The sequence below is a fragment of the Salvelinus namaycush genome, chromosome 28 (genome assembly GCF_016432855.1).
Source record: "Salvelinus namaycush isolate Seneca chromosome 28, SaNama_1.0, whole genome shotgun sequence".
Taxonomy (NCBI): Eukaryota; Metazoa; Chordata; class Actinopteri; order Salmoniformes; family Salmonidae; genus Salvelinus; species Salvelinus namaycush.
The window spans coordinates 41,627,768-41,649,938 of NC_052334.1; the positions used below are offsets into that span (position 1 = coordinate 41,627,768).

The following is a 22,171-nucleotide window of genomic DNA, read 5'->3' on the forward strand; positions in this document are numbered from 1 at the left end:
TCGCCCAAGCCTTCCATATTTCACCTTCTCCCAAATCCAGCCAGCTGATGTTCTGAAAGAGCTGCAAAATCTGGACCCCTACAAATCAGCCGGGCTAGATAATCTGGACCCTTTCTTTCTAAAATGATCTGCTGAAATTGTTGCCACCCCTATTACTAGCCTTTTCAACCTCTCTTTCGTGTCGTCTGAGATTCCCAAAGATTGGAAAGCAGCTGCGGTCATCCCCCTCTTCAAAGGGGGGGGACACTCTTGACCCAAACTGCTACAGACCTATATCTATCCTACCCTGCCTTTCTAAGGTCTTCGAAAGCCAAGTCAACAAACAGATTACCGACCATTTCGAATCCCACCATACCTTCTCTGCTATGCAATCTGGTTTCAGAGCTGGTCATGGGTGCACCTCAGCCACGCTCAAGGTCATAAACGATATCTTAACCGCCATCGATAGGAAACAATACTGTGCAGCCGTATTCATTGACCTGGCCAAGGCTTTTGACTCTGTCAATCACCACATCCTCATCGGCAGACTCGACAGCCTTGGTTTCTCTAATGATTGCCTCGCCTGGTTCACCAACTACTTCTCTGATCGAGTTCAGTGTGTCAAATCGGAGGGTCTGTTGTCCGGGCCTCTGGCAGTCTCTATGGGGGTGCCACAGGGTTCAATTCTTGGACCGACTCTCTTCTCTGTATACATCAATGATGTCGCTCTTGCTGCTGGTGAGTCTCTGATCCACCTCTACGCAGACGACACTATTCTGTATACTTCTGGCCCTTCTTTTGACACTGTGTTAACAACCCTCCAGGCGAGCTTCAATGCCATACAACTCTCCTTCCGTGGCCTCCAATTGCTCTTAAATACAAGTAAAACTAAATGCATGCTCTTCAACCGATCGCTGCCTGCACCTGCCCGCCTGTCCAACATCACTACTCTAGACGGCTTTGACTTAGAATATGTGGACAACTACAAATACCTAGGTGTCTGGTTAGACTGTAAACTCTCCTTCCAGACTCACATCAAACATCTCCAATCCAAAGTTAAATCTAGAATTGGCTTCCTATTCCGCAACAAAGCATCCTTCACTCATGCTGCCAAACATACCCTTGTAAAACTGACCATCCTACCAATCCTCGACTTCGGTGATGTCATTTACAAAATAGCCTCCAATACCCTACTCAATAAATTGGATGCAGTCTATCACAGTGACATCCGTTTTGTCACCAAAGCCCCTTACACTACCCACCACTGCGACCTGTACACTCTCGTTGGCTGGCCCTCGCTTCATACTCGTCGCCAAACCCACTGGCTCCAGGTCATCTACAAGACCCTGCTAGGTAAAGTCCCCCCTTATCTCAGCTCGCTGGTCACCATAGCAGCACCTACCTGTAGCACGCGCTCCAGCAGGTATATCTCTCTGGTCACCCCCAAAACCAATTCTTCCTTTGGCCGCCTCTCATTCCAGTTCTCTGCTGCCAATGACTGGAACGAACTACAAAAATCTCTGAAATTGGAAACACTTATCTCCCTCACTAGCTTTAAGCACCAGCTGTCAGAGCAGCTCATAGATTACTGCACCTGTACATAGCCTATCTATAATTTAGCCCAAACAACTACCTCTTTACCTACTGTATTCATTTATTTATTTTTGCTCCTTTGCACCCCATTATTTCTATCTCTACTTTGCACTTTCTTCCACTGCAAACCAACCATTCCAGTGTTTTTTTTACTTGCTATATTGTATTTACTTCGCCACCATGGCCTTTTTATATTCTTATTTATTTTTATATATATTTTGTTTGCCTTCACCTCCCTTATCTCACCTCACTTGCTCACATTGTATATAGACTTATTTTTTCACTGTATTATTGACTGTATGTTTGTTCTACTCCATGTGTAACTATGTGTTGTTGTATGTATCGAACTGCTTTGCTTTATCTTGGCCAGGTCGCAATTGTAAATGAGAACGTGTTCTCAATTTGCCTACCTGGTTAAATAAAGGTGAAATAAAATAAAATAAAATAAAAAAGTGAACCAACAAGACAGTAGCTCTCTAGGAACAAGGTTAGGAGCCCTGCACTAGTCCATCTTCAACCACATCATTTGAGCTGTCACAATGTGTCAACAATGTTATGTTACTAACTGTAATAGGTTGCTGTTAATCACAATTATATAAAATGTAACGAGTTCAAACCACTATCTTCATAGTTTATTTTTTTAACTATAGGGCGTTCTCCACACAATTATTTATTTTAACAAGTTATAAAAGTCCCGATTGGGCATTACAAAAATGTAAGTTCTGTTTTAATAATGTCCATTCGGAATGTTCTGTTGTCCTCCCACAGCAGGCACGCTCTGAAGGTTCCAAACCAGTGCTTGCAGTAGGCCTCTCCTGGGTCGTGTTGTACTGAGTGGAAGACAAATATTGTCTCAGCAGATGGAATGCTGTGCTAAAGCGCAATAGAGCAAAATACAATAACCATCGGCCGTATATCTTAACAGTATCTGACTCTCTCCAAATATAACCAAACAGAATCGTACTGGAATGGGGAAGTACTTAACTTTTGTTAAGGCCACCTGTGTCTAAACTCTGGTCCCCATCCGTTTAGAGTTGAAGATGTCTATCGTACGTTTCTACAGACCAAATCATACAGTGTGTGAAAGAGGGGGAATGTTAGTATTATAAAATGTATAATAGTATTATAAAAATGAACTGATTAAAAGGAATGAGCGGCGCTGAAGATATAGCGTCCAATCCCTCATCCCAGTAGGGGAGTATCAGGGGTGTATGTAGTAAGTCAGGTTGAAGTAGGAACGAGTGGCGCTGAAGATATAACTGCCATAACCCTCTGTAGATTGTCAACTCCCAGGCTGCCTCTGGGGCCTTCCAATGGAATTATTGTCCGCAACAGTTCCATCTGTGTGTGATGATGGTGAACTGGATTTGTGGCACAATCACCCATTACGACCAATAAAGAGCTGCGGCGCCAGTGGTTGGAGGAACTGAGGTGGTGGTTGGAGGAGCTGAGGTGGTGGTTGGAGGAGCTGAGGTGGTGGTTGGGGGAGCTGAGGTGGTGGTTGGAGGAACTGAGGTGGTGGTTGGAGGAACTGAGGTGGTGGTTGGAGGAACTGAGGTGGTGGTTGGGGGAGCTGAGGTGGTGGTTGGGGGAGCTGAGGTGGTGGTTGGAGGAACTGAGGTGGTGGTTGGAGGAACTGAGGTGGTGGTTGGAGGAACTGAGGTGGTGGTTGGAGGAACTGAGGTGGTGGTTGGGGGAGCTGAGGTGGTGGTTGGGGGAGCTGAGGTGGTGGTTGGAGGAGCTGAGGTGGTGGTTGGAGGAGCTGAGGTGGTGGTTGGAGGAACTGAGGTGGTGGCTTGAGAGCTGATGGTGGCTGAATTTGGGGCGAACAAATCCCTTACTGCTGTCAGATTGGCCCTCTGCATTGCCAGGGAACCCGAGACGAACAACAGTTCTCAGCCCATGGTGGTTCCACTGACTGGCAAACACAGCAAGATCTCTGTTCACCCGTGACAGGAACACAAAGTGCAGTGCCCACAGGTGCACCTCATTGTTGATATCGATGATCTGCTCCGTCTCCAAGAAGGTGAACAGGTCATGGTAAACGTTGGAGACTCCATGCCAGACGTCCCCCCACAGCCGCTCTATCCTCTGGTTGTGAGTGCTCCTTCCTCTGAGGGCACTTCCCCTCTCACCACCCCTGAACTGCTCCATGAAGGCACAGATGCGGTTGTTTTCACCACCCGGTCACATCTCACCTGGGATGGTGTTCCGTAGCTGGTGATGGCTGCTTCGAATGACTCCATGACTGTGGCGGTCCTGTTGTTGTCAGAGGCCTTCAGAAACACAACAAGTCTGCTGTAACCCTCCACAGCACCATGGATAACAATCCTACACCTAAAAAACAAGATGCATTTGTTTTACAAAACCATTTTTTCTCTTATAGTGACGCCATTCTGTTTTTATTGATATCAGCTCTTTGATCCTCTCATCCAGCTGAGCATCTGACAACAGTGAGTAGGACCTGAAAAGCTGAAAATGACTAAATACAAAAATAACACAACAAGATACATCAATCAGGAATGTGATCAAATCTAGAGGGGATGTAGAGATCTCCCTCTTGTGTTACAATTGCTTTATTAGATTACAGTAACTTACCTCATGCGCAACTTGACCACAGAGTGCGACACATTGAGAACATCTGCCATTTGTCTGATGGTCATATGACAATCTATGAGGAACTCAAGCTGCTCCTTGGTGATGTGATACCGCCTCCCCTCCAAAGGCGCTTGACAGGACAATGAAATAAAAAAATACAATAAATAATTACAAAATACACTCCTAAAAACTTTAGGTTAAAAAACTATAAGATCACCATATAGAATATAGGAACAACATTATAGGCCAACCAAATGTTTTTTCATTGATTGACTTGACACAGGAGACTTAACACAGGACAAGTAAAATGATACAATCTCAGCCTTTGCCACACATGCCATACCAAAAAAAAATGATATAAATATAACAACTTGGCATTTTCGTAAGGTTCCCGTTGTTGGATGTCATTTGCCTCTTGTAGGAACTCCTCTGCAACAGCAATTAGATTGCTGGCCATCTCTTCATCAATCAAATGACCACTTGCCCACCGAAGGCTCCGCAACATGGTCTCTAGCCTGAAAAATAGACCGCAGACCCGACGGGTCCAGTGACATTTTATCTGCATGTAGTTCCCCTAAAGTGTTCTCTTGTCTAAACTGTGCCAACTCTGAGCCTCCGACCTATGAAGACAACCGTGCATTGACAGGCGATGCAGTTTTAACTAACGTACTTTAGTTACAAACTAGCTCAAAAAAAGTATCTTCATTCAACATCGCTAGCTAGCTAACGTTACTATACAGCAGTAACTAGTTAACGTTTTATAGATTCCATAATTAACGTTAGATTATGAACAATTAACTTTAGCTAGCTATCTTGAGTACAGTTAAATATCAATGGCAGGCAGATTTAACGTATCTTTGTGGCATATGAAATACGAGTGAGAGTGTAATCAATGTGCAATAACTACGTACAAAATTAATGAACGTGTTAAATTATTGTGTGACCTGGAGTCATATTCAGGTCCTGATTGCTAAAGAAGCTTATTTTGACGTGTCAAATAGTGTTATTTGACGTGCATCTTTTTGACACGCAAAGACCCAAACGGCGTTCCATATTGCTGTCCACTTGCCTCGTTGGCGCCGACTGGCTGGGATTTGTAAGGCAGACTTTCACAGTATCCTCAGAGTCCGATATTCCTTTGATTTCGTCTTTCAGTTGAAGCAGACAAGACATTCCCTCATCCTCTGATTCCATTAAAGCTTCCTTCTCACAGTAATCTTCCATCAATTTGCGCCGCAAAGCGCGATGGCTCTTTCCTTTTACTTCAGTCATCTACACCTCCTATTCCACAACTACACACAAGTGCCGTAAATTGTCCTCAGTTAAAGTCCATAAACTCTGTTCGATTTCATCCAACAACATTTCCCTCTCTCGACTCATATTGTCCTACTCACGTGGCAACAACGACAATGCAGGCAATGGCAAGATAGCTACACTCCGTTAGGTGGTTAGCCTGCTAACGTTAGCTAGCTACTCTCCCAATGTCTCTCACTCGTTGTCTGTTCCAGGAATATGGGCCGGTGCTCAAATGAAAATACATCTCAGCGGTGCCTCCAAATTTGTTACCCTTCCAATGAGCTTATCATATAAACTACAACGCGAAAAGTACGGTTTACTCCACTTTTTATCATGTCAGCACAGGTAACAACCGTTTACAGTCTTTCTTTAGTTTTCATTCTTACTCTTCCCAATTCACTTAAACTATATTTATTTTATTTCCCATGGGCTTCACCAGAGTACCCCCTAGCGGCTGGAACTGTATTAAGCACCAAGTTAAAATAAAATAATGACAAGCACATCTTGTTCTTTTTGAATTCAGGTTTAATTAAGTAAGGGTAGCTTGGTGATCATGGCTACGTGTAACAGTATTGAGATCCCCTCTGGGACCAGAACTGGAATGAGTATTACTAAACCAATATACCCTCAACTATACAGACACACAGCAATGTAGTGCTGCTGACCTGGGTTCAGGACCCACTAGGGGAGTCACCCTACATTCTAAGTGGCGGCACGTAGCCTCAAGATTAGATCATTGGGCCAGTTACCGAAAGGTTGCTGGCTCAAATTCCGTAGCCGACAAAGTGGGAAAATAAATAATAATGTCGCTGTGCCCTTGAGCAAGGCACTTGTGGGTGTCTCAGGGGGAGTTGGGATATGCAAAAAAAAAAACATTTCCATTGCACAATTGTGTGTAAATTAAAATGCTCCATCATTCTTGCCAATGCAGGTTCGTAGTGTTGTAATACTGCTGTAATACTGTAGCTACTCTTTGACTGGAGTTGGGTCTTGATAGGAGAGACTGAGTAAGAAGTAGTAAAGCCCCTGCCACCCAGGAGCTCTCAACCCTCCTGTTCTAAGTCCTCTGTGAACTTCCTGACCTTGAACAAGACCTCCATGTTGACTGTGGGTTGCGTGGTATATAGTGAGGGCAGCATGTCGGACTGGAGGGCAGAGGAACACACACAGAAGAGAAACAAAATCATGAGCATGGTTCAGCAATTACACAAATGTGAGAGTCAGTTTGCAATGCCTGGATGTGTATGTTTGAAACAGCATGTTCCAGTATGTTTGTGAACAGTGAATGTGAGTATGTCTGTGCTGTGAATGTGTGTTTCTCACCATGCAGATGGGCTACAGCAGCTTGTCGCTAGGCACATCCATCCAGGTCAATTCTATGGCAGCCGGGTCACCTGGCGAGCACGGGGTCAGAAGGTCATCCACCATCAATTGACTGGTGGCACAGGATGGCCCTCGCACCTAGAGTACCATCACAAACAACAAAATATCTTAAAATCTCCTAAATTGTAGAGAAAGAGATTCACCTTTAGTGTGCTGTACAAGAGTGGACTTCAATAGAGTTACCATACAGTATTAGTAGAAACTTTTTTAATAAATCACAAATGACTGAAATTACAGTATAGACAGATAGTCCTCATATTATTATATTTCTACAATGTCAAAAGTGTGTATTATTTGCAACGAAACTGAACCCGTTTGCAAATAATTAACTCTGAGACGTCAATAGGGATCTGAGCATGGTACTTTCAAGTTAGGCCTACCTTTCCACCCCAGACCGAGTAGGCCTACTGACGCAGAAAAATGTAAGCTTCAACTGCTGGCTAATCTTCTTCCTTGGCTTAACCCAACGAGAGGTCAAAAGTGTTTTCCAAAAAGCTGTCTTTGTTTAAATTTATTTTATTGTTCAGAACGTGAATAGCTTAATCAATTGATAGTGACAGAATTAGATTATTTCCAAATTAAACAACAATCCCAATATGCAGAGTCACGTCTTTCCCAGGTATTCCTATTTTACAGCTTGTTTCTAGCATTAAGTATCGCGGACCAAAGCGCTGTTATAGATAACTGTATATAATCACATCCGTTTAATTTTCTTCAAAATCTTAAACTAACAGTGTACTTTTTGCCCTTTTCTTTAAGAAAAGGTAGGCCTATGGCATACCCTCTCATACATAATTGTAACGCTCGTCTTCCTCCTCGTCTGAAGAGGAGCAAGGATCGGACCAAAGCGCAGCGTGGTTTGAATACATGCTTTTAATAAATTTAAACGAAGACGAAAAACACTGGACAAAATACAAAACAAATAAACGACGTGAACAAACGAACGAAAACAGTACCGTGTGGCGAAACAAACACAGACACGGCAACAATCACCCACAAACCAAAAGTGAAACCCAGGCTGCTTAAGTATGATTCTCAATCAGGGACAACGATTGACAGCTGCCTCTGATTGAGAATCATACCAGGCCGAACACAAAACCCCAATATAGAAAAACACACAGACAGCCCACCCCAACTCACGCCCTGACCATACTAAATAAAGACAAAACAAGGGAAATAAGGTCAGGAACGTGACAGTACCCCCCCCCCCCCCCCCCCCCCCCCCCAAGGTGCGGACTCCGGCCGCAAAACCTGAACCTATAGGGGAGGGTCTGGGTGGGCATCTGTCCACGGTGGCGGCTCTGGCGCTGGTCGTGGTCCCCACCCCACCATAGTTAATCCCCGCTTCCGTGGCCTCCTCTTAATGGCGACCCTCCATATTAACCCCACTGGCCTAAGGGGCAGCACCGGACTGAGGGGCAGCACCGGACTGAGGGGGAATTCCGGCATCGCCGGCGTGACAGGTAGCTCTGGCAGCTCCTGGCTGACTGACGATTCTGGCAGATCCTGGCTGACTGACGGCTCTGGCAGATCCTGGCTGACTGACGGCTCTGGCTGCTCCTGACTGGCGGGCGGCTCTGGCTGCTCCTGACTGGCGGGCGGCTCTGGCTGCTCCTGACTGGCGGGCGGCTCTGGCTGCTCCTGACTGGCGGGCGGCTCTGGCTGCTCCTGACTGGCGGGCGGCTCTGGCTGCTCCTGACTGGCGGGCGGCTCTGGCTGCTCCTGACTGGCGGGCGGCTCTGGCTGCTCCTGACTGGCGGGCGGTTCTGGCTGCTCCTGACTGGCGGGCGGCTCTGGCTGCCCCTGACTGGCGGGCGGCTCTTGCGGCTCCTGACTGGCGGGCGGCTCTGGCGGCTCCTGACTGACGGACGGCTCTGGCGGCTCCTGACTGACGGGCGGCCCTGAAGGCTCAGGACAGACGGGCGGCTTTGAAGGCTCAGGACAGACGGGCAGCTCAGACGGCGCTGGACAGACGGACAGCTCAGACGGCGTTGGGCAGACGGGCAGTGCAGGCGGCGCTGGGCAGACGGGCAGCTCAGACGGCGCTGGGCAGACGGGCAGTGCAGGCGGTGCTGGGCAGACGGACAGAGCACTGGAGCTCTGGTGCCTAGCCCTGGCACCACTCCCCCAGGCTGGAATACTACTCTAGCCCGGACCCTCCAGAGTGCAGGCACAGGTTGAACCGGGCTGTGGGTGAGCACTGGAGATCTAGTGCCTACTACGCGCACCTCTCCTTTAGGCTCCACTCCCACATTTGCCCGGTACGAGCGGAGCGCAGGCATAGGACGCACTGCACCCTCCCAGCGCCCCGGAGACACAGCACGCAGAGCCGGCGCAGGATACCCTGGACCGAAACGGCGTACCGGAGACCAGACGCGCTGAGCAGGCACAATACGCCCTGGGCACGTACTGGCGACACCGTGCGCTTAACCGCATAACACGGTGCCTGACCAGTAACGCGCTGCTTATAATAAGCACGAGGAGTGAGCTCAGGTCTGCTACCTGGCTTAGCCACACTCCTCTTTAGCCCCCCCCCCCCCCCCCCAAAAAATTCTGGGGCTGCCTCTCGTACCTGTCGCGCTGCCGTGCTGCCTCCTCATATCGCCGCCGCTCAGCTTTCGCTCCCTCCAGCTCAGCTTTGGGGCGACGATATTCCCCAGCCTGTGCCCAGGGTCCTTCTCCGTTTAAAATCTCCTCCCATGTCCAGGAGTCCTAAGATTTTGGCCACTGCTGCTGCTGCTGTTGCTGCCCGTTACCACGCTGCTTGGTCCTTTTGTGGTGGGTGATTCTGTAACGCTCGTCTTCCTCCTCGTCTGAAGAGGAGCAAGGATCGGACCAAAGCGCAGCGTGGTTTGAATACATGCTTTTAATAAATTTAAACGAAGACGAAAAACACTGGACAAAATACAAAACAAATAAACGACGTGAACAAACGAACGAAAACAGTACCGTGTGGCGAAACAAACACAGACACGGCAACAATCACCCACAAACCAAAAGTGAAACCCAGGCTGCCTAAGTATGATTCTCAATCAGGGACAACGATTGACAGCTGCCTCTGATTGAGAATCATACCAGGCCGAACACAAACCCCCAACATAGAAAAACACACATAGACAGCCCACCCCAACTCACGCCCTGACCATACTAAATAAAGACAAAACAAGGGAAATAAGGTCAGGAACGTGACAATAATAGCTGTAAGTCTTAACAGATAAAGAGGTGGGCTATTTAAAGAGTGCATGGCGGGTGGAGGAATTGACTAACATATCTATGGATATAGCAGCCTATAGCCTCTTTTCATCTGTCAAACAGGTAGACCTACCTCTTATTTCTTAAATAGGAAGAAATAGGCTGCAACACATATCCCTAATTAAAATGAAGACGTTTAAAATGAATGTTTACTCAAATTTGCAAACTTTCAGCACCATGAGCTGTCCATTTCCGATTGATTGTGCCGTGGCTGCTGCTTCAAGTTTCAGCACCACAATGTAAGTTACTCGAATCTGACTTCTTGTGAGGTCAATAACTCTGATAAACCTTTTTTGATATACTCAGAGGACCGTTATTAGCATGTTTTAACCACTCCTTCATTATTACTGAAACAGGATTCAAAGTGGTAAATATAAAGATCCAGTCCATAAAAAAATTGGAGGCCCCTTACACTTCAGTGTTGTGATGCAAAAATGCTAGCAAAATGTATAGCGCATAGAATTAAAAGGTATTGTCGGACATTATTAATTATAATCAGACATGTTTTTTACATGGACAATATATTTGAGATCATTGAGGCCCATGTTGACAAGATGTTGGGGAATCACTGGAGGGGAATATTGACCAACTGAGCATCTCAGTGTACATCTCAATAAACACAATAGGTGTTTTGTTACATTTCAGTCTTCTGTGAAATATTTAAAGTGTCATATTGGGGTGCAAACTCAACAATGAATACATTTAAACTATATCTGACATGTTACTGTTGTCTTCTTATTTAAGCCACTGACCATGTGTGTGAGGTGTAAACAGGATGTACATAAATGGGAATAAACACATGACATAGAAAATAAAAATATTGACATTTAGGAATTCAAAATGCATCTAAATATATTTTGTTCTGTCTATGGAATACATTAAAAAAACATGTACATTTTTTTATATGTGTATAAAATATACTTGTCTGTACAGTAAGTAAATGCAGGAAATCCAAAATGCACAAAAATATGTTTTTGTAATGTCTAAAATAAAATATATGTGTATAATATATACTTGTCAGTAAGTAAAACAATGCAGAAGCAATAAGCATTGTAAACGATGATAGAACACATCAAATTAATGTGAACATGAGGACACAAAGGAGAGATTTAATTAAAAGATCATCTTTTAATAGATTTTTAATGCTGAAGTTTTTTAATGCTGAAAAAATCTATGTATGGCAAATCCACTCTGGGCAAATGGCCTGTTGGTCAAAAATAAAAAATAGTTAACATTCTTGCTACTTCAGCCATTTGCTATGTTAAAGTAAAATCTCAGTTAATGATGAATGAATAAAATTTGGAAGGATTTTTCAGAGTCATACCTCAGTAGGGTAGAGTGTCAGGTGGCACAACCATTGGTGCCATGAGGTCAAAGTGTGAAGGAGGGAGCAAGCCAGAGAGCTGTCTAGGAAGCAGTCCAGGCCCATGGCTTGGAGGCTTTGAGTTGGTCCTATCATTGTAATTCATTGTAGGGTATCTGCTGCCCCATAGACCTGCTGGTAGTTTTGGAAGGTGTTAGCAGGAGATCACCAGGGACATCTATGATTGGCTGACACAGTCTTGGTTAAACCACATGTATTCTAAAGCAATATTCACCTGCTTTCATAGAGTAAGGATTCACTCCTTTGGGGACACTGCCAGTGTTCCCCTGATATCCATATGTCCCCATCGGTGGAGGTGGTGGTACACACTTGTTCTGTAAAACACATCAACACATTTTCCAAATTGTTAGTAATATTATCACAGTTGAAATACAATGGTTGTTCACTGTTTTTAATTGAATTGAATTTAAGTACCTCAGCCTTGGGCTCAGTTTTGTTAACCCATCTGTGCAGAGTTGGATCCCAGACAATCTGAGGAAGAAGATATTAGCAATGTGAAGCAAGCCACAAAAAAAATAAAACAAAATCCACTCAATTGTCTCTACATAGAATATAGTGTTAAGAACCAGTTCCTTACAGATCTGTCTTTGTCCTCAGGTAGATGAACCTCCTTCTTATTAGCTCTTCCACTCCCAAAGACCCAGCTGAGCCAGCCTCCACTGTTATTGTGAACAGCAGGGGTCTCGGGCTCAGCCACCGGCCGGCTGCCAGTCTGGAACTGAGGGTTGGCATCGGAGTGTTCCGGCTTGGTGATGGACATCATAGCAGGATGCTCAACATATCTAAGTCGGACATCTGTAATAAGTGGGAGAAGTCAGGCCACTCTGCTCATGTCACCATACAGAACAATTACTGGCTGACAGGTAGGAACGTCTCGCTCTGATACTCTGTTACAACCCAATCTTAACCTACACGCAGTCACAGGGATTACTGGGAGGTTACTCCAGGACTCTGCAATCGCATTGTTTTGGTTGCAAAATCAACAATTCCCTGCATATTATGTGAGGGCTTACAAATTTGACCAATCACCAAACTATTTCTGCATAAAATAGTCACATCATCACAATATTATCGCATAGAACTGACCCATTACCACAGTACAAAAAGAGGGCTCGCAATTTCAACCAATCACCGCACATTTACTGCATAATATGGTTCAATCAAGCCACATGTCAACACAGTTTTTTCCCTTGTCAGCGCATTTTTGCAACAAATTGGACAAAACAATTGCATATTACTATGCAAAATGTCGTAATTGTCGCTGCAAAATCTAGCATATTTAATATTTTAAAAATCCATGCGAAATCCTGGAGAGATTCAAGGAAGTATGAAAATGTATACACTCACTACTGTAAGTAGCTCTGGATAAGAGCGTCTGCTAAATGACTAAAATGTAAAAGTAAAATGTAGCTAAACCTGTGTTATGTAGAAAATGCATGAAAGTATTACAGATATACACTCACATGAGCCATACATTTAACCTATCACAACTTATTATCAAGCTATCACAATGGTAATTTCTTTACTAATTAGGTAAGGTTAAGTGACCTCTTCTCTTGGAATAGAAATCCACAGGTGGAGGACACGCTCCACCATCCCATTTCCACAGTGGTGCCACCATGGGGATGATGGGAGGTGGTTGTGGATGATTGTTTTCATTCTTCACAGGGACACTGGCTGTGAGGAGGATCTCCTCCCTCTCTGCAGGGACACTAGCCTTTGGGACGATCCACTCCCTGTGCGCAGGGACGCTGGCCTTTGGGAAGATTCCCTTCCTCTGCGCAGTGACACTGGCTATCAGGAATCTCAACTTCCTTTGTGCAGGGGTGAGTTGTGATGCTCTGAGGAGCTTATTATTCTGATAGTAGCTGATGGAAGAAGCTGCTGGAAGAATCCCCTCCCTCTGTGCAGGGATGAGGCCTGATGCTCGGAGGAGCCCCTTCCTATGTGCAGGGATAAGGCCTGATGCTCTGAGGATCTCCTCCCTCTGCGCAGTGATGCTAGCTGCTCGGAGAACCCCCTCCCTCTGTGCAGGGACAATGGCTGACTGGTGAATCTCCTCCCTCGGTGCAGGGACACTTGATGTTTGGAGAATCCCCTCCCTCTGTGCAGGGACACTGGCTGTTTGGAGGATCCCCTTCCTCTGTGCAGGGATGAGGCCTGATGATCGGAGGATCTCCTCCCTCTCAGCAGGAACACTAGCCTTTGGGACAATCCCCTCCCTGTGCGCAGGGACGCTGGCCATTGGGACGATTCCCTCCCTCTGCGCAGTGACACTGGCTGTTTGGAGGATCCCCTCCCTCCGTGCAGGGATGAGGCCTGATGATCGGAGTATCTCCTCCCTCTGTGCAGTGATGCTAGCTGCTGAGAGAATCCCCTCCCTCTGTGCAGGGACACTGGCTGTTTGGAGGATCCAATCCCTCTGTGCAGTGATGAGGCCTGACGAAATGAGGATCTCCTCCCTCTGTGCATTGAAGCTGGCTGCTGAGAGAATCCCCTCCCTCTGTGCAGGGACACTGGCTGTTTGGAGGTTCCCCTCCCTCTGTGCAGGGACACTGGCTGTTTGGAGGTTCCCCTCACTCTGTGCAGGGACACTGGCTGTTTGGAGGATCCCCTCACTCTGTGCAGGGACACTGGCTGTTTGGAGGATCTCCTCACTCTGTGCAGGGACACTGGCTGTTTGGAGGATCCCCTCACTATGTGCAGGGACACTGGCTGTTTGGAGGATCCCCTCACTATGTGCAGGGACAGTGGCTGTTTGGAGGATCCCCTCCCTCTGTGCAGGGACACTGGCTGTTTGGAGGATCCAATCCCTCTGTGCAGTGATGAGGCCTGACGAAATCAGGATCTCCTCCCTCTGTGCATTGAAGCTGGCTGCTGAGAGAATCCCCTCCCTCTGTGCAGGGACACTGGCTGTTTGGAGGTTCCCCTCACTCTGTGCAGGGACACTGGCTGTTTGGAGGATCCCCTCACTCTGTGCAGGGACACTGGCTGTTTGGAGGATCTCCTCACTCTGTGCAGGGACACTGGCTGTTTGGAGGATCCCCTCACTATGTGCAGGGACACTGGCTGTTTGGAGGATCCCCTCACTATGTGCAGGGACAGTGGCTGTTTGGAGGATCCCCTCCCTCTGTGCAGGGACACTGGCTGTTTGGAGGATCCCCTCCCTCTGTGCAGTGATGAGGCCTGACGAAATGAGGATCTCCTCCCTCTGTGCATTGATGCTAGCTAATGAGAGAATCCCCTCCCTCTGTGCAGGGACACTGGCTGTTTGAAGGATACCCTCACTATGTGACGGGATGAGGCCTGATGCTCGGACGATCTCCTCCCTCTGCACAGCAACTTCGGCTGCTATGATGATCTGCAGGTATAATATAGAGCATATAGTCATTCCCTAAAAAATCAACCACTTGGAATCTATAACGTCATTGGGTCGGCAGCGTAGCCTAGTGGTTAGAGCGTTGGACTAATAACCGAAAGGTTGCAAAATCAAATCCCTGAGCTGACAAGATACAAATCTTTCGTTCTGCCCCTTAACAAGGCAGTTCCTAGACCTTCATTGAAAAAAAATATTTGTTCTTTACTGACTTGCCTAAGTAAATAAAGGTAAAAAAAATTACACATACACTGAGTGTGTTAAACATTAAGAACACCTTCTCTTTCTGTGACAGAGTAATCAGGTAAAAGCTATAATCCCTTATTGATATCAATTGTTAAATCTTCTTCTCAGTGTAGATGAATGGGAGGAGACAGGTTAAAGAATGATTTTTAGACAATTGAGACATGAATTGTGTATGAGTGTCATTCAGAGGGTGAATAAGCAAGACAAAAGATTTAAGTCCCTTTTAACAGAGTATGGTAGTAGGTGCCCGGTGCACCGGTTTGTGTCAAGAACTGCAATGCTGTTGTGTTTTTCACGATCAACAGTTTTCCCTGAGTATCAAGAATGGTCCACCACCAAGGGGGGCAACTCAATAGGAAGGTGTTCTTAATGTTTTGTTCACTCAGTGTAGATCAATCCATAGCATATACTTTCATTTGTATGTGTGCTGATACTGTAAATACACAAATTATATTAATGTTATCTACAATATATTATAATACCGTAAGCCTCCCTGCTGCAGGGGCATTTCCTCCTACAATTTTGAGTTGATTTTCTTCACTTTAGCAATATTTTGTATCTTTGTTAATTTTCACATTTATTGTGTTTGGAATGACACTGTTACTACAGCATTTGATGTGAGTATGTAGGACAATTACCCATAATGCTCACTGACTGAACATTCAAAATTACCATGGCAATTATTGACGCATTCACATGCCATCGGAAACTTGGAACCTCAGAGTTAAATGAATGTAAGTTATTAGCGTAGATCTTCCTACTGGTTGATTCTGATACTTCACAAGTGGGAAACTTGAAATCATCATTCCATAACGAGTTAGCGAGTCAGAAATGTCCGAATTTCCTAGTTCCGACTTGAAGGGCCTTCTATGATGTAGGGCAGGTCAGTAACCAAATTATTTAACTGTGCCCAGTCGCACACAGACTTTTATGGTCACACAAGTTGCCACCGGTGGATTCAAAATGAGTAGCCTAACAATTATTTACATGGTACCAGGTACATTTGCAACCAAATTATTTTTCTGTGATAAATCAATAATAGTTGCACACATAGGGTAACAGTGAGCAATGAGCAAGATAACCATAGACGGGAAGTTGACAATAGCTTATTATTAGTGTAAAGAAATTGTATTTCTATGGTTGCAGTCCTCAAAGATTGAATTGCATTGAATTGAATTAATCAGATCCAATGATTTACCGCCAGTAGGGTGGGGTACCGCTAGTCATCATTATTATAATCACCATCTCAATCCATATCACCATACCACCATAGACCTATTCTTCTGTATCTGAGACTCATCTGACACTACCTTAGATATGGCAGTCTGCAACTCAATACACTGCCCCTGCATGGTGTTCAGCGTCCCCTGCATGTGGTTAATCGACTGCTTAACATCGTTCAGCAGGATCTGAATCTCAAGCCTGCAAGAAATCAGGTGGTTCAACATACTGAGATAATGAGGCTTCAGACCATGCCCATTGGACCATCTTTAGGATTCTTTCTCACTTAACACCAATCTTATTAGGAATGTAACTTTGTGCATATGATATTACTATAGTGTTATTTAGAAGAAAAAAAGTGTACTTTGTCAGGCGCCAAAAGGATGACGGGTTGTCTCCCTGCTCCAGTGAGCTCTGCTGGCAGGTCTTGCTCACTGTTGGAGGAACGGGAGCCAAATTAGAGGAAAAATATCTATGGTTGTTCAGCAATGAAACATTCATGGCATAATGAGCACTGTGAAAAGAACATTCATGGCACTGTGAAAAGAATAACAACAGCTGGGGTTTACTTTCTCAAATTTAGATAATGTAATACAGTCTTTAAACCCATCAGAAATGTAGTGCTTACCTCCATGAAAATATTGGCCCCTGTTATTTTGGGCAGCACTGTCCCAATGTTGACAACTAGTTCCAACTTGTGATGAGAAGGTCTTGATGAAACGATCAAGTCAACATTTTGTTAGACATTTCAGAGATAGCATTAACAATTGTACATGAGACAGTGCTTCCAGATATTGAGGTATCTTCCTTCTGAGGTATGTAAAAAAAAATGTGGCGTGTGAGTACTCACATGAAAGGTATCCATGATTCTTGATTAAGCCAATCATGTATGTGATTACCATCCTATGGATCAGGAGCTGGAATTATTGCTACACAGCTTTCAGGCGACTTTATGTCTTGGGCCTGGATGAATAATTGAAATACAAGTAATATTGTGAATTTGTGATGCATAATTGCCAATTTAATTTGGAATAATCCATCAGTTATTTGTTTTGACAGTCAAAACAACTAACTCTTAAGATTAATCACTTGACTTGAGTAACTTGACTTGAGTAACTTGAGTTGACGGAAATAGCAACTTTATATTCTGACCTGATTTGTGCAATGCCTAATGTATAATCTATGCATGTTATTGGCTCATCATAGTATATAGCAGAGGGTGTCATAGTCCAAAAACAGCATTGGCCATTGGACTGCTCAGTCAAAACAACTAACTTTTACGATTAATCACTTGACTGGAGTAACTTGAGTTCGGAACTAAAAGATTAAAAGTAGGCTATAGTTTGACTCATATCCTTACCTTGGACAAGCGTATCTAAAAAGCCTATCCAGTCGTGGGTGAAGATACCTTTAGGCAGATAAAAGCGCGGTACGGTTTGAGACACGCTCGGTATTGTGAATCTGTCACACTGATATAAAAGCACGTTTTCATTTATAATTTACGCTGTAGAATGACCTGCAAGCCAATCAGAATCGAGTTTTAAACAATACCGTGGTTTCCATGGAACGTCACAAACATATTCGGCCACTTGCGTCACAGATTACAGTCACTGAACATGGGTTTAATAGCTATATTGGCTATATGTACATCGTATTGAACATCGTATATGCACATCGTATTGAATTGAGATTACATTTACTGCACCACTGAAACTATTTAGCCTAATCCTATGAGGATCATATGTCAAATGTCAGAATCATGGCACATGAAAACATAATGAAATTGATTGCAGATTATAAAATTCACTGTGACACAATAAACCCACTTTGCATCAATGTTTTTTCCATGTAATTTCGATGAAATTACGTTGAACTAACATGGAATAAAAATGTAATTGATGTATGTGCCCATTGGGAAGAGATCAATTCGAAATGATTGAATACATACAGTATTACAAAGAAAGAGGTAAAGAAATTGCTTCGAAAAACTTTAGAAAAAGTCTAATTTCCCTGGGCCGCCCATACGTAAAATGTATGTACGCATTACTGTAAATCGTTTTGGATGAAAGCGTTTTGGATGAAAGCTTTCAAATCTCTGACTCACACATAGTTACAATCTCGCGATGTTTAATTCTGGCGCTTTTACGTTTGCGGGATTTTGTTTAGTAAATGATGCGCAGGAGAGCTACATGAAATCAGCGACATTCCAAATCGAGCAAAAAGCTTCAAATTATAAGTCCATCGTTTACTTGAACACATCACAAATTGTAGTATATTTCCCTGTTTCAAGATGCGTTCTGTTTCGTTTCTCTGATCTCTGAAAAGTAATTTAGGTTTTCAATATTCTTTATTAAATAATATCTGGAATAATAGTTTAATTTCCATTCCACTAGATGGCATTATCCCCTATGCTACTCCCTGTCAGGGGTCTGAGGATTCTGAAACAAAATAGTCTAGGCTCTTGAAACGCATCGGTGCGTTGGTAGATGTGCTGTACATTGTTATAAACACTTATTACACTGCTATAGACTTTTATTATCAATGTCATTCACTGTTATAAACACACATTACATTATAAATGATGATCCTGTGTAGAGAATGCCGATCCCACCACCAGGGTTGTGGGTTCGATTCCCGGTGCAACCCATACGTAAAATGTATGTGTAACGGATGTGAAATGGCTAGCTAGTTAGCGGGTACGCGCTAGTAGCATTTCAATCAGTTACGTCACTTGCTCTGAGACTTAAGTAGTGTTGCCCCTTGCTCTGCAACGGCCGTGGCCTTTGTGGAGCGATGGGTAACGACGCTTCGTGGGCGTCAGTTGTTGATGTATGCAGAGGGTCCCTGGTTCGCGCCCGTGTCGGGGCGAGGGGACGGTTTAAAGTTATACTGTTACATTGATGCTGTTGACCCGGATCACTGGTTGCTGCGGAAAAAGGAGGAGGTTGAAAGGGGGGTGAGTGTAACGGATGTGAAATGGCTAGCTAGTTAGCGGGTACGCGCTAGTAGCATTTCAATCAGTTACGTCACTTGCTCTGAGACTTAAGTAGTGTTGCCCCTTGCTCTGCAAGGGCCGCGGCCTTTGTGGAGCGATGGGTAACGATGCTTCATGGGCGACCGTTGTTGATGTATGCAGAGGGTCCCTGGTTCGCGCCCGTGTTGGGGCGAGGGGACGGTTTAAAGTTATACTGTTACATATGTGCAAATGACTGTAAATCGCTTTGGATGAAAGCATCTGCTAAATGGCATATATTATGATTACATTATTTATACAACAGGCCTACAATGTGAAAGTCTATTGCTTTTTCAAATGAATATTTGTGTTGGAACTTCACATCAGTTGGAAAGGCAGCACATGTATCTGTTTATGTTACCCTTCCAATGAGCTTATCATATAAACTACAACGCGAAAAGTACAGTTTAGTTCACTTTTAATCATGTCAGCACAGGTAACAGCCGTTTACAGACTTTCTTTCGTTTTTCATTCTTACTTTTCCCAATTCACTTAAACTATATTTCTTTATTTCCCATGGGCTTCACCAGAGTACCTCCTAGTGGCTGGAATACAACTGTACTAAGACCGCTTACAACACCCCCCTGCAAAAACGAAATGTTGTCCCAAACATTTCACCAGCCTCAAAACAAACAGAAGATGTAAGTACTGGTCATGAGAACAGAAAAAACTGGCCTAACAGCCATATAACTATCTAGACATGTCTAGTCTGCCTTTATGGGCAGACGCAACCCCCACTAAATATTATCACACTGTGATTAGTAAAGGTAAACAAGAAAATATATACACATCAGAACATCTCTAGTTGGTATCCTGATAAGAGCTTGGCAGCCCAAAAGTGTTATAGGTTCGAATGTCTCTGGGCCTCCTCTGCCGGGCTGAACGGCGGGGAAAGATCATGGGTGACCCCAATGAATCAGTGTCCACTTCATCATGAGATGATTGAGTCTCTGAGCCCTCAGCTGTTTCCATATTTACCCCTGTCCTTCCGGGCTCTCTCTGAGGACTGGCTGGCACTCCTTCACAGTGAAGTTTGTATCAGTCTGACCCCGTTCCTCACTATTATCTGATACTAGTTGTGTGCTACTCTGTCTGCTCTCTTTATCCCTACGTGGCCTATTGATGAATACTGGATAAGAATCCTCATCTGAGATCTCAGACTCAGCGCTCTCCCCATTTTGCTGATTTTGCTGGGGTGGATCCCTTCTCCACAGACCTCTACTGGGAGTTTCAATAGGTTCCTCAAATGGTAGGGAATTACATGACATGAGCATATTGCGGTGCAGACCCCGGGCCCTGCCTGTACCGCTCTCGGGTTTGACCTCATAGACAGGGCTGTCATCACTTTTCCTGGTTACCACCACATGTATTTGGTCCTCCCAGTGTGATCTTAGCTTTCCCTGACCCCCACGTTCTGACATGTTCCTCACCAGTTCACGATCCCCTGAGACCAGAACCGAACTCATTTTCTTCCGATCGTAGTAGGCTTTTCCCTTTGCTGTTGATTTCTCCATGTTTCTACTGGCGATGTCATAGGCTTCAGCCATCTGTTGCTGCCACTTCTTAGCATAATCCTGGTATGATTTCTCCTGTTCCTTTATCTGTAACCCAAAGACAAGGTCAACAGGTAGCAGTGGAGCCCTTCCAAATAGCAGGAAATACAGTGAGAACCCAGTAGCATCACTGCGGGTACAATTATATGCATGAATGACCTTGTTCAGATAATCACCCCAGTTGGCCTTTTTCCTCTTCATCTAGTGTGCGCAACATTGACAACAGTGTACGGTTAAATCTCTCCACCGGATTCCCCTGTGGATGATATGGGGAGGTTCTGGAATTGGCTATTCCCGTACAGTTCTGCAAGGCTCTGAATAACTGATTTTCAAACTCTGTTTAGCCACGAGGTGGCTAAAAACAGACCTCCATCCTATGCTAGCTTGCTACCGATGGCCCGGCTAGCTGTCTGAATCGCCGTGACCCCAACCAACCTCTACTCACTGGACCCTTATGATCAATGGACTAAGCATGCCTCTCCTTAATGTCAATATGCCTTGTCCATTGCTGTTCTAGTTAGTGTTTATTGGCTTATTTCACTGTAGAGCCTCCAGCCCCGCTCACTATACCTTATCCAACCTTTCAGTTCCACCACCCACACATGCGATGACATCACCTGGTTTCAATGATGTTTCTAGAGACAATATCTCTCTCATCATCACTCAATACCTAGGTTTACCTCCACTGTATTCACATCCTACCATACCTTTGTCTTTACATTATACCTTGAATCTATTTTATCGCCCCCAGAAACCTCCTTTTACTCTGTTCCAGATGTTCTAGACGACCAATTCTCATAGCTTTTAGCCGTACCCTTATCCTACTCCTCCTCTGTTCCTCTGGTGATGTAGAGGTGAATCCGGGCCCTGCAGTGCCTAGCTCCACTCCTATTCCCCAGGCGCTCTATTTTGATGACTTCTGTAACCGTAATAGCCTTGGTTTCATGCATGTTAACATTAGAAGCCTCCTCCCTAAGTTTGTTATATTCACTGCTTTAGCACACTCTGCCAACCCGGATGTTCTAGCCGTGTCTGAATCCTGGCATAGGAAGACCACCAAAAATGTTGACATTTTCATCCCTAACTACAACATTTTCAGACAAGATAGATAGCCTGCAGAGTTCTGTCCTACTATCCAGGTCTGTACCCAAACAATTTGAACTTCTACTTTTAAAAATCCACCTCTCTAAAAACAAGTCTCTCACCGTTGCCGCCTGCTATAGACCACCCTCTGCCCCCAGCTGTGCTCTGGACACCATATGTGAACTGATTGCCCC

At 44.7% G+C, this 22,171-nt stretch overlaps 1 protein-coding gene across 3 annotated transcripts; it reads right to left on the minus strand.

The window, feature by feature from the left end:
- Positions 1-5,990: 5,990 nt before the first annotated feature.
- LOC120023716 (protein transport protein Sec16A-like) lies at positions 5,991-13,573 on the minus strand. 3 transcript variants are annotated; one of them, XR_005472730.1, is made up of 6 exons: positions 13,034-13,573; positions 11,900-11,956; positions 11,700-11,799; positions 11,426-11,599; positions 6,790-6,927; positions 5,991-6,611 (listed from the first exon to the last, which is right to left on the minus strand). XR_005472730.1 is itself a non-coding variant. In XM_038967782.1 (5 exons), the coding sequence occupies exons 1-4, from the start codon at positions 12,246-12,248 to the stop codon at positions 11,427-11,429; spliced, it is 516 nt and encodes a 171-aa protein (XP_038823710.1). In that variant the 5' UTR covers positions 12,249-12,340; the 3' UTR covers positions 11,240-11,305; position 11,426. The 3 variants fall into 3 exon arrangements, 1 of the variants encoding a protein (XP_038823710.1); XR_005472729.1 differs by lacking the exons at positions 5,991-6,611; positions 6,790-6,927 and adding an exon at positions 11,240-11,305 and having other exon boundaries at positions 13,034-13,561; XM_038967782.1 differs by lacking the exons at positions 5,991-6,611; positions 6,790-6,927; positions 13,034-13,573 and adding exons at positions 11,240-11,305; positions 12,063-12,340.
- Positions 13,574-22,171: the final 8,598 nt, after the last annotated feature.

What these genes read in the sequence shown, in the direction of transcription:
- LOC120023716 (XM_038967782.1), bottom strand. Translation starts at nt 12,248, where the DNA reads ATGATGTCCATCACCAAGCCGGAACACTCCGATGCCAACCCTCAGTTC. An exon ending in CTGAGGACAAAGACAGATCT is followed by an intron (nt 11,957 to 12,062) that starts GTAAGGAACTGG and finishes CTTCTTCCTCAG; the next exon opens with ATTGTCTGGGATCCAACTCT. An exon ending in TCCTTACTCTATGAAAGCAG is followed by an intron (nt 11,600 to 11,699) that starts GTGAATATTGCT and finishes CAAAACTACCAG; the next exon opens with CAGGTCTATGGGGCAGCAGA.